The following is a 13,605-nucleotide window of genomic DNA, read 5'->3' on the forward strand; positions in this document are numbered from 1 at the left end:
TGAAAGAAACTTAAAAATAATTAACACTGTATCTAGTCAGAGACTAAAGTCTGCTTAAGATGATGCTTAATATAAAAAAGGTGATAAAGTGAAAATTAGTAAATTTAACGGTCTTTTTGAAAAAGGCTATGCAGCTAATTGAACAACTGAAATAGTTGATATTGAAGATGTTATTTATTCTAATCCAATTACATATAAATAAAAAGATATAAAAGGACATTTTTATGAACAAGAATTACAACAACGAAATATCCAGATGTATACTTAGTTGAAAAATAATTAAAAAAAGGTAATAAAGTTTATGTTAAATGGTTTGGTTTCTATAATCACATTACAGTTGGGTAAATAAAGATAAAGTTATATTATAAAATTTCAGTTTTATGATGAAGACTAATTAAGTCATTAATCAATTGTTCTTGTGTATAATTATTCAAAATAGTGAAAATGACCAGATGACAGACAATACTTAAATTTTGTTTCATTCATTGATATAGAATTATTGAATTAGGACTATAGTCCAATCTTAACATTTCTTCATAATTTGGATGTCTATCTTCGGTTTTTATATAGGTGCTTGGGTAATTTTTTTGTTGCATTCTATTGACATAATAGTTATATTAACATATATCATCAAATAATTTTAAAAGAATATATGTTGGTCTTAAACCTCATCATTTGTTTTACTACATGTGGTACGAAACTATTTCTTTCATGAATGAGATTTTCACTCTGCAGCGGAGTGTGCGCTGATATGAAACTTCCTGGCAGATTAAAACTGTGTGCCCGACCGAGACACGAACTCGGGACCTTTGCCTTTCGCGGGCAAGTGCTCTACCAACTGAGCTACCGAAGCACGACTCACGCCTGGTACTCACAGCTTTACTTCTGCCAGTACCTCGTCTCCTACCTTCCAAACTTTACAGAAGCTCTCCTGCGAACCTTGCAGAACTAGCACTCCTGAAAGAAAGGATATTGCGGAGACATGGCTTAGCCACAGCCTGGGGGATGTTTCCAGAATGAGATTTTCACTCTGCAGCGGAGTGTGCGCTGATATGAAACTTCCTGGCAGATTAAAACTGTGTGCCCGACCGAGACACGAACTCGGGACCTTTGCCTTTCGCGGGCAAGTGCTCTACCAACTGAGCTACCGAAGCACGACTCACGCCCGGTACTCACAGCTTTACTTCTGCCAGTACCTCGTCTCCTACCTTCCAAACTTTACAGAAGCTCTCCTGCGAACCTTGCAGAACTACCACTCCTGAAAGAAAGGATATTGCGGAGACATGGCTTAGCCACAGCCTGGGGGATGTTTCCAGAATGAGATTTTCACTCTGCAGCGGAGTGTGCGCTGATATGAAAGTTCCTGGCAGATTAAAACTGTGTGCCCGACCGAGACTCGAACTCGGGACCTTTGCCTTTCGTGGGCAAGTGCTCTACCAACTGAGCTACCGAAGCACGACTCACGCCCGGTACTCACAGCTTTACTTCTGCCAGTACCTCGTCTCCTACCTTCCAAACTTTGCAGAAGCTCTCCTGCGAACCTTGCAGAACTACCACTCCTGAAAGAAAGGATATTGCGGAGACATGGCTTAGCCACAGCCTGGGGGATGTTTCCAGAATGAGATTTTCACTCTGCAGCGGAGTGTGCGCTGATATGAAACTTCCTGGCAGATTAAAACTGTGTGCCCGACCGAGACTCGAACTCGGGACCTTTGCCTTTCGCGGGCAAGTGCTCTACCAACTGAGCTACCGAAGCACGACTCACGCCCGTTACTCACAGCTTTACTTCTGCCAGTGCCTCGTCTCCTACCTTCCAAACTTTACAGAAGCTCTCCTGCGAACCTTGCAGAACTAGCACTCCTGAAAGAAAGGATATTGCGGAGACATGGCTTAGCCACAGCCTGGTGGATGTTTCCAGAATGAGATTTTCACTCTGCATCGGAGTGTGCGCTGATATGAAACTTCCTGGCAGATTAAAACTGTGTACCCGACCGAGACTCGAACTCGGGACCTTTGCCTTTCGCGGGCAAGTGCTCTACCAACTGAGCTACCGAAGCACGACTCACGCCTGGTACTCACAGCTTTACTTCTGCCAGTACCTCGTCTCCTACCTTCCAAACTTTACAGAAGCTCTCCTGCGAACCTTGCAGAACTAGCACTCCTGAAAGGAAGGATATTGCGGAGACATGGCTTAGCCACAGCCTGGGGGATGTTTCCAGAATGAGATTTTCACTCTGCAGCGGAGTGTGCGCTGATATGAAACTTCCTGGCAGATTAAAACTGTGTGCCCGACCGAGACTCGAACTCGGGACTGGCAGAAGTAAAGCTGTGAGTACCGGGCGTGAGTCGTGCTTCGGTAGCTCAGTTGGTAGAGCACTTGCCCGCGATAGGCAAAGGTCCCGAGTTCGAGTCTCGGTCGGGCACACAGTTTTAATCTGCCAGGAAGTTTCATATCAGCGCACACTCCGCTGCAGAGTGAAAATCTCATTCTGGAAACATCCCCCAGGCTGTGGCTAAGCCATGTCTCCGCAATATCCTTTCTTTCAGGAGTGCCAGTTCTGCAAGGTTCGCAGGAGAGCTTCTGTAAAGTTTGGAAGGTAGGAGACGAGGTACTGGCAGAAGTAAAGCTGTGAGTACCGGGCGTGAGTCGTGCTTCGGTAGCTCAGTTGGTAGAGCACTTGCCCGCGAAAGGCAAAGGTCCCGAGTTCGAGTCTCGGTCGGGCACACAGTTTTAATCTGCCAGGAAGTTTCATATCAGCGCACACTCCGCTGCAGAGTGAAAATCTCATTCTGGAAACATCCCTCAGGCTGTGGCTAAGCCATGTCTCCGCAATATCCTTTCTTTCAGGAGTGCTAGTTCTGCAAGGTTCGCAGGAGAGCTTCTGTAAAGTTTGGAAGGTAGGAGACGAGGTACTGGCAGAAGTAAAGCTGTGAGTACCGGGCGTGAGTCGTGCTTCGATAGCACAGTTGGTAGAGCTTTTGCCCGCGAAAGGCAAAGGTCCCGAGTTCGAGTCTCGGTCGGGCACACAGTTTTAATCTGCCAGGAAGTTTCATATCAGCGCACACTCCGCTGCAGAGTGAAAATCTTATTCTGGAAACATCCCCCAGGCTGTGGCTAAGCCATGTCTCCGCAATATCCTTTCTTTCAGGAGTGCTAGTTCTGCAAGGTTCGCAGGAGAGCTTCTGTAAAGTTTGGAAGGTAGGAGACGAGGTACTGGCAGAAGTAAAGCTGTGAGTACCGGGCGTGAGTAGTGCTTCGGTAGCTCAGTTGGTGGAGCACTTGCCCACGAAAGGCAAAGGTCCCGAGTTCGAGTTTCGGTTGGGCACACAGTTTTAATCTGCCAGGAAGTTTTATTTCTTTCATCATTTCTTATACCTATTATTTCTGAAGCAATATTAACTGATTCTCTAAAAATTTTGAATATGATCATCTTTTATTTTAATTCTATCATGCATTAATTATATTATTTTTGTGTTTAATTTATTCAATTCTGGTAGTTGTTGTATATAATTATCTTTGTCTTTTATTTGATATTTATACGCATCAATCGTATCTTTTCTAATCTTATATTCACCATGTTTTCTAATTGATGGTAAAATTTCATGAGTAACCATGCTTGTAAATTGTTCAGCTCCTTCTTTCTTAGAAGATACGATTAATGAATATAATCCAGATTCATTGATAAATATGGAAGATTTTTCATTACCTTTTAACCCTGGTAATTTAACTAGTTTAGATACATTTTCATATGTTACTTTGTCATCAATATCAACGTGTTTTCTAATTGCATCATCTGTGTCATTATTCTCTAATATCTGTGCCACATCTTTTGCTTTAAACCATGGATTACTTTCTTCATTATTAATCGTGAAAACTTGTTTGTTGTTGCATATAACCTTGTTGTTGAACAGATCTACAATTGTTTCCATTTAAGAGAAATATTTTATATTAGTTTCACAAAAAATTAATAGTACCTCAAGTTCGTAGTTTGTATTCATGATTAAATTAAATTGTAAACAAAACAAACTTTATGTAGTATATTAATTTTAATTCTATTTGAATGATGATATTTCTGTTGTTGTTTGTGAACATAATAGTAGCTGCATCAGGCTTAGGACTACAAAATAATAAGGCAGCTAAAATTTTATTGATATAGGTTACCTAGATATTTCACCAAAAACCGAAATAACCCAAGTTACTGATGAATTATTAATAGAATTCTTAATGTTCAACTAACACACAATCTTGAGGTTGCTGGTGAATTAGTGAAGAAACGTTACGTTTTATGAACGAAACTACAATTTGTACAGGAATACCTTCTTGTTTGTAGTACCATGTTTTCTACATCCTCGTTGCATCAATCTGTTTACTATGTCCTCCTTTGCATCTAACGTCATAGGTTATTTGCTTCCAAGAAACAACAAATCTTTAACCTCGTCTACTCTACCCTATTATCACCAAGATTGATGTTTAGTGTCACACAGTTCTCATTTACATTACTTGTAACTACTCTTGTCTTTCTCCAGTTCACTCTCAGTTACTATTCCGTAGTTATTAGACTTCTTTACTTTCAGTGAGGATAGCAACGTCATCAGCGAAATTTAACATTGATATCCGTTCACCTTGAATTTTAATCCCAATCTAGTACCTTTCATTTATTTTCGACATTGCTTCTTCGATGTATGAATTGAAAAACAGGAGCGAAACACTTCATCCTCGTCTTACAATCTTCTAATCCGAGCACTTGTGTACATATTTATTAATACACGTATTTCCATATAGTTTATAATTTTTTCTCAAAATTTAGGTCAACTTGCCGACGTTCTGTCTCATCCCAAAGATGATCCATTGTGTTCGAATCAGTTATCGGGGCAGGTCAGTCCATTACAGGAATGCTGGTTTTCACAAATCGTTGATTCACAGACGCTGCTTTACGACTGGTTGAAATGTCATGCTCATACCAACAACGTCTCCGAACTGTTTCTCTAACGAATGCAGAACACTATATTGAGTAAAATGTGCTTATATCTTAATCAGTTACCATTTTCTTAGCATGATATGGGGACCCACTCTGTAACACACCCTCATGCATACTTCGCTCTTGTCATTATAAGATAACGTTCGCCAGGCATTGCCATACCCAAACACTTCCATCAGATTTGCACCTGATTAGTGGCTCCTAACCACTCGATTCTAGTCATCCGCTGTCCAGTGTTATCACTCTTTATAGCACTATAAGATCAGCAAGGCACTGCTTCAGAAATATTTGGCTTATGAGGAGGTGCTTGGCCACTGTACCCACTACTCACTGTGTTAGCTGGGCTTCTGGTAGCACCATTCAACCCATGGGCGATTCCCTTTCGGTTATTTGTAGCCTCCCACCGCAATGCTTAATTCTCGTGTGCATCTGTACGCGATGTTGGCGCGATTTTGGGTTAGCTGTGGTTGATCTTCGCGTTCCTACATCACAGTCACATCACAAACAGTCGATGTGGCCTGTTTTAAAGCACTTGTAATATCCCAGATACGTTGATGAATGGGATAAATCCAATGATCAGGCCATGTTCGAAGTCACTGAGATATCCTGACCAATCCCATTTCCCATTACTGCCGTCCAACTGCCAATATAATACGCCCCACCTCCTTTTATACTGGCGAGGTAGATTCTCGTGACAACTTGTAAACTGTGCATTACCTAGGGATTCCTAAATACGTTTAATTACGGTCTACTGCCGATTTCCCTACATTTCGAAGACAGCCGACAAGAACGCAGATAGTTCTCAGTGTAGGTACAACGTAAATTTTATTCTAAATAGGAATGACTGAGCATTTTCGACATTTTCGAATATTCCAAAATAGCGCATCCTGTGGAGTTATAAACTCGGAAGCTGACAAAAGGGTTGACAATTATACAGCATTTATTACTGTCTGGAACGTAAACGGTTTATTAATTTTTCAGAAATAAATATTGCAATCTTCCAGCCGTAAATTGAGAAGCTACGACATTCTGATCGCAAATATCTTGTTTCTGTAATAGGAACGTTTTATGTCAGCTGCTCCCTGGTCTTGACACTCGTGTTTCCTGTCCTGATATTCTACTCCGTTTGGAAGGCCCATCAAGTCTCCTAGGAAACACTTACGGATATAGCATTGGACTGAGTGTGAGACTCCACGCAAGCGAACGTCAGGATCACAACATGGGCAGTTCGATTTCGAAACTTATAGGAGCTACGATATCTCCATTTTGTTGCCTTTGAATGTGCTGATGGGATAACATATAACTTCATTTGTTGACGAGACCTATCCTCATACGTCTTCCATAAATTTGCGGGTGCCATTACGGTGACTTTTTGGTGTTATTTCTATCTCCTGAAGTTCTGAGAACAGTTAGTATGTAAACCATAGTGCTACAACGTTAATGTTATGACAGCAGCTGCGTGTATTGATGCACTTACCAACAGACAAGGCAGATTCATGCATAGGTCCGGCCGCTGCTGATACGAGGGACTGTGCCAGGATGAACAGCACCAGGAAGTCTAGTGTGAGGACAAGCAGCAGTCTGCTGATCGCGTGGGCCACCAGGCAGAGGAACTGCAGGAGCTGCCGTCCGTACCTACAATCGTAAACGAAAGTGAACGACGTTGTTCAGCATCAGGAGGGTGATTTCGTACTTATTAAGGCACTCATACTGTGATTACTAATCCCTTCAAGGGATTCAGGATAAGTAATTACCATTCTGCTGTTCTATCAGGGTGTATTGCACTGCGAGCAGCTCCATTGTCGATTAAGGATTCTAGCTACGGAGGAAGGACCATACTATGGGGTTACAGAGGCCTAGTAATCTCAGTAACTTGCCTCAGTTCGCAAGTATCTTTGACACGCTAACGCTTCGTGTCAGCATCCCCGGCATAAGTTGCTGATGGCCAATGGGTCGCGTAAGTAAGGTTCTGCTGAACCTGCTCTGATATTGGCGAGCTATTGCGAGATATGAATTAACATGAACTGATATGTAAAAACCGCGTAGCAGAGTCAAGATTAAAGAGAGCAGTAACTGTGAAGTTGCAGAATTTGGCTCAATTAAATTCGGAAATTGTCCCATAAGCGTTACAGGTGCGAAATTCTCTGTATCCTCCTCATCTTTACATGAGCAAGCCCATGTACAGATAATTTTCTTATCACATGTATAATAATCAAATAGTACAGAAAGATATTGACAGGTGATACCTTGCAAATGTCTAAATATTTGTTTTATGTTACAATATTTGTTTGACGTACAGGTACTCTGCGGGTAGCGTGCGTCGAATGGAGTTCCTCAGTAGACATCCCTACATCGCAGCAGGTGCTGCATGGAGCTAACAACGCTATACGGAGTGACAAGGATGACTTGACAGTACTACGTTGTTAAAGGATAAATAACGAATTACATAAAAGCAGACGGCCGGGTTTCAGCTTAGCATTTAATTATATAGCTGCACTCAGTCATGCCATAACAGATAACTGGTAATTCCAACTGCAACACGTCATCTCAAGATAATTTTAATAGAAGATATTTAATTAACTTTGATTAATAGAACGGTAAATGGCGTAATTATTTCCATTGCTCACTTGGTATCCGCGCTGAGAAGCGAATATGCTGAGAAGATAATACAAGCAGACGTGCTGCAGAAGACTGATAAGGGCTGGGCAAGTGTGCAATTTAAAAAAAGCTTAATGTTTGTAATAATTTTTGTAATTAACATATAACCTCAATGTTGGATTTATTTAATAGCGGTATTGTTAAACCGTAATTCAATTATGTGTGAGTCTTGAGTATGATGTTTACAACAATGATGAACATACGTTGTTCAGAAATAGAGAAAAGTTTATGTAAAACATAAAGGTGCGTTTAAATGCTTAACTACTTGAATATTAAACGATTTTAAATTAATTATTATTACATGCACTGAATACAGTTTGTGATTCTGTAATAATGTTATTAGTTTTCATGCATGGCGGAGAAAGATATACACTGACCAGCCAGAACGTTATGGCAAATTACCTAGTAGCCGGTACGTCCACCTCTGGCACGCATAACAGCGGCAACGCGTCGTGGCATGGAAGCAGTGAGGCCTTCGTAGGACGCTGGAGGGAAGTGGCATCATATCTGCACCCACAAGTCTCAAAATTCCCTTAAATTCCTGGAAGCTGTAGCTCTGATGCCACGTTCAGTCACATCCAAGACGTGTTCGACCTAGTTCTGATATGGTGAGTTGGGGGAATGGGGGCGCAAAAGTCCCGAGTTCGAGTCTCGGTCCGGCACACAGTTGTAATCTGCCAGGAAGTTTCATATCAGCGCACACTCCGCTGTAGAGGGAAAATTTCATTCTAAAAACATCCCCCAGGCTGTGACTAAGCCATGTCTCCGCAATATCATTTGTATCAGGAGTGCTAGTTCTGCATGGTTCGCAGGAGAGCTTCTGTTAAGTTTGGGAGGTAGGAGACGAGGTACTGGCAGAAGTAAAGCTGTGAGGACGGAGCGTGAGTCGTGCTTGGCTAGCTCAGTTGGTAGAGCACTTGCCCGTGAATGGCAAAGGTCCCGATTTCGAGTCTCGGTCCGGCACACAGTTTTAATCTGCCAGGAGGTTTCGCTTTTGATATTAATTAGATATATATTATTTTCAGTGTTCTTTTAGTGTGTCCTCATTTTTGCCTTTCAAATTGTTTGTAGTGTGTTATCATATGAAACACTGTGATAATAATGGCGTGTGAAAAACTCAAAACTAGGCTCCACAGCAAACTGTGAAATGGCAGTGAATATCGTATTTTGTTAGCACCGCCTAGTTACGAACTGACAAATGTTCAAGACAGTAATTTGGTAATAGTCCATAAGGACAGGACCACTCAGTAATCACGGTATATACATTGAAACAATCTGTGAACAGGAAAGTATTGTCGATCGATCGGTCAGTAACAGATCGCGTCTAGAATGGGAAATGACAGAACAAAATCTTGCAAATATCGTTGATTCAGGTTTTGAGTCATCACTCTTTTCTCAATTAAGCCAAGGCACCTTCTCTGCTTTTAAAAATACGAATATTGCCACCGCAAATGCACTGCCGAAAAGCAGGGAGAAACATGTTTCAGTCACTAATACAATGTTATTCCAATTAATGCGACAAATGAAGCAAAAGCTTCAAAAGTTAGACACAATGAAACAAAATCTTCAAACGTTAGACGCAATGGAACAAAATGAGGAGCGAACACAGCTACAGCTTCAAAAGTTAGACTCAATGGAACTAAAGCTTCAAAAGTTAGACACAACGCTTGAACAAATACGTGAAGATTTTACTGCTGAGCTACTCAGAATCGAATCGAAACATCAAAAGATTTCTGAAGGTGTACTAACAGAATTTTTGCGAACATTTTCAGCCTATTTTTTCGCAACATGAAAACACATTAGAGAATCATGAAGCAGCCATAGAAGAACTGGAGTCATTGTTCACAAAAATCATGACACCTTGTAGACCAAAACTGACTTAGTTTCATTTATCGATATGGTTATCAACCTGCGAATAATCAGGAATACTTAAAGGACACAGTAGATACGATTTCGACACAAATGAACAATCTAAAATTTGGTTCAGAAAAACTAACGGAGTAAATTAGCTCAATATTGGGAAAAGGAGCCGAACTTTCGGATCAGTTAACAAATTTATATACGAAGGTAGATGATGACCTGAATGATACAAGACCGGTAGCCCTTACTGATACAGAGGAGTATGAAGAAATTGGGATATTGAAACTAAGTCAGAAAAAAATCAATATGCAACATAAAAGAGAAATGCAGGAAGTATGAGATCAGTTGGCACACATGATACGGGAGTTTCATATTTCCGAGGATACTCGCGCTACGACAGGGGAAGTGGGATTTAGAAATACTGAAGAGTAACAAACTAAAGACACTGGGTATTACGGAGATTTTGAAAGGAGTTGGCAAGGTGCACCGAGCCTTGAGATGGAACCGCCGACACGACGTAACAATGAGCAATTTGCAACTCGCCGTCATGAAGGCTTTGACTATAAGCTCTTCGTCACTATGCGTAAATTTAAAACATTGAAGAATCCACAAGCTTGGTTTCATCAGTTTGCTCATTGATTTCCTCCTAATTGGTCATCAGAATATAGATTAGAATCTATGTGTGGCTGTTTAGGGAATGAACCAGCTGTAAGAATGAGATCGGTTATTCGCGACTGTCACAGTGAAGAAGATTTCTGCCATGCCTTCCTCTCTATATACTGTTCTCAGGCTACTCAAGATCAAGTAAAACACAGCATTATAATGATGAAACATTTCGGAAAGTCTGAATTTTTTAGCTCGGTAAAATATTCTGACGATATGTTGTACAAGAACCAGTATTTGTCAAACCTTTACAGACCCTTGGAACTCATCCACATTTGCTTAATTAAATTGCCGAACATTAAAGACCTATTACTTTAGTGGGACTCTGTAAAGATAACATAGAAACTTTTGAGGGACTGTTGCAAAAACTGGATATTGATACAGAGAGTTGCATGATGCAAAAACAGGAAAACAACAACAATTGCAGTTCACATCCATCACATTTCCTAGACGACAGAAATAATAACCCAACATGAAAAGGCTATTATTATAACGTAAATCGTGACCAAAACAGACAATCCCGTATGACAACAGTTGGCAGAATACCAATAGTTACAAGGAATGGTCACCACTCCGTGGTAATGATTATGGCAGAGATAACTGTAGAAACAGACAATATAGGAACCAGAACAATTATGACTAGGAAATCAATCGGCCTTACCTTTTGTTTGGAACCTTCGACGCAACTTGACACTAATAATCACTTTGCAAGTACTGAGTGAGATGATATTGATGACGTATTAAATATTAAAGTTTTAATTCAGAGAAAAAATTGGAACAGTTGAGAACTGTAATGATACTGATAGGCAGGATATTTTTTACGTTTTACAAGCACATTCCACTGTTTTCTAATACAAAACAGAAACAATCAAAGGATTTCATTACCAGTTTCGTGTTCTTGAGCATACTAAATTTTGCTTCAGACCATATGTAATTCCGGGACATTACAGAGGCCATGTTAGAACAGAAGTACAACCTATGCTTGACGAGGTCATTACTGAACCAGCAGTAAGCTCATCCTATAATCTATTATACATTGTTGAGAAGAATAATGGATCGATAAGGCTTGTCTTAGATTTGAGACAATTAAACACTATCATCAATCCTGAAGCCGACAGACCGCAAAACTTGGAAGAACTTCTTCAGAATTTCAATGCCGTAAAACTGTTGTCCTCTATTGATCGCATATCCAGCTTTATCAAATTGGACTTCATACAGAATGTAGAAAATATGCGGCTTTTCTTTGTAACTGTGTTTGTTACCAATTTTGGAAACTTTCTTTTGGTTTGAAAATTTCTTCCATAGCATTCATTCGTGGACTAAATTCCATATTACCTGAGTTCTTAAAACGACAGTTCACGTCATATGGGGACTATATTTTAATAGTACAAGCCTCTTGGGAACAACATAATCCTATCCTCAACAGCGTGTTATGTCTTTTCGCAGAATCTGGAATTACAGTTTACTTGGAAAAATCTAAATTCTGTAGGACAAAGGTGAAGTTTTTGGGACACATTATTTCTTCTGATGACATTCAGCCAGATCCAGAAAAGTTGGAAGCAGTGAGAGCCATTCCAGTTCCATCCACAAAAAAACAATTTGTCAGTTTTCTAGGTCTCTCGAAAACATACCGTCGTTTCCTGAATATGAAAATTCTTGTATCACCAAAATTTTGTTCTCTCAGTGTCAAAAACACTATTAGGAACTGGGACGAATAGGCACATTTGGAATTTGATTCTTTGAGAGAAGCGCTAGTTCACGCGCCAATCTTAGCTCACCCAGATCTGTCACAAGATTTCTGCCTTAGCACAGATTCCTCTGAAGGTGGACTTGGTGCCTATTTATTTCAAGAAGCCATAGAAAATGACATTACTGTTTAGAAAACCATCGCGTTTGCTAGCCGTGTGCTAACGAAATCTGAAATAAATTATTCCGTCACTGAACTGGAAGCCTTAGCTATCAGTGTACATTCCCAGCAAGGAAAACAATGTTGCGGACGCACTGTCACGCGCACCGGCTGGCGTTGTGAAAAGCGACACAGAAGCAAACCGTGAGAAAAATTTCAGTATTCTTTACATTCAAAAAGAAGGCTTTGAAAACTTCGTTACTACATCTTTAAATGACATCGCTTATGAACAAAGCAAGGATCTGATTTCGAAAGATAGCAAAAGCAAATGGCATGAAGGAACACAGGCTGTTTCGTTATTATGGTCTGGTTAGAAACAACATACTCTTCAAACGTTTTACTGTTTGATGAGGAGCTATAGGTACTTTGTATTCCGGACGATTTTCTTAATAAGCTCATCTGGTACACTCATTTCAGCTACGCATATTTTCGTCCACGAAAATGGTATCACGTTCCTCAGACGACTTGTTATTTTAACAACATGGAAAAGAGGTTTAGGAGAGTCTTGTTTATTTGTAAACTTTGTCAAAAAGCTAAACCATCTACTATCTCACACCCGTACTCCATTGTTTCCTATCATTGCTACTAACTTAAAAGAATTTGCTACAGTTTCTCTTCTTGAGACCCTTGTCAAAAAATTGAAGGGATTTTCATACGTTCTAGTAGCTGATGAACTTACTTCAAAATTTGTTTCCTTCACACCGTTACGCAAAGCCACTGGACGGTTTGTATCCAACACCTCTGTTAAAAATTTCTTGCGTTAAGTTGGACACGTTGCCAAAATCATTTCAGATAACAGACCAAATTTCAGATCTGCTGTTTCCTCACTCATGCTTCAGAATCGAAAAAGCATGTCTGTTTTTTATTTCGTTCCACTCTCCACATTGTAACCCGTCTGAAATAAATCAATAAGCTTTGCAGACTTTGTTGTCACAGAAAGCATCACTACTGGGACAGATACTTACACTTATTTCTAAATGTACTGAATGAAATGGCTCGTGACTCCACTGCTTTAGCAACTATTCTTATACTGAAGAATGAGGAACCACCGAACAGAATCAGAGAGCTTGTACCTTTTCAGAATAAACGTAAACTTCGACATAAAGACGTAATTGATTTAGCTATTAAAGATATAAATTCTGCTGCATACAAAAGTAGATAACTACATGGTAAGACAAATGCAAAGAAACTACACATTGGTCAAAAACTTCTCATTAAAGCCCATTCATTGTCACATAAGAAGAAACATTTGAGTCACAAATTCTTTCTGTTTTACAATGGATGTTACAGGATCTGACATATACCACATGATAATTGCGTTGATGTTTAAACTCTGAGCAGTACGAAAAGTAAAGGATTACACCACATATCTCATGTAAAACCGCTTATTGAGAAATAGTTTGCTTTCTGACTTATTCTTTGACATTAAATTTTTCATTTCAAGTTATTAGTACGTTTTGTCACATTCTAATGCAGCAATGTTTTGAATTCACCTATCTAGTCAACAACCTATGGAACTTATAAAGACAGTAATATTAC

At 40.0% G+C, this 13,605-nt stretch overlaps 1 protein-coding gene across 1 annotated transcript in view; it reads right to left on the reverse strand.

Moving 5' to 3' along the window:
- Nucleotides 1-13,605, reverse strand: part of LOC126474789 (solute carrier family 22 member 7-like) — a 111,741-nt gene that overhangs the window by 77,224 nt on the left and 20,912 nt on the right. The window contains exon 4 of the mRNA XM_050102264.1: nt 6,457-6,614. Coding sequence (XP_049958221.1) covers nt 6,457-6,614 — 158 coding nt within the window. The remainder of the gene's footprint in view (nt 1-6,456; nt 6,615-13,605) is intronic.

This window comes from Schistocerca serialis, chromosome 4 (assembly GCF_023864345.2).
Source record: "Schistocerca serialis cubense isolate TAMUIC-IGC-003099 chromosome 4, iqSchSeri2.2, whole genome shotgun sequence".
Taxonomy (NCBI): Eukaryota; Metazoa; Arthropoda; class Insecta; order Orthoptera; family Acrididae; genus Schistocerca; species Schistocerca serialis.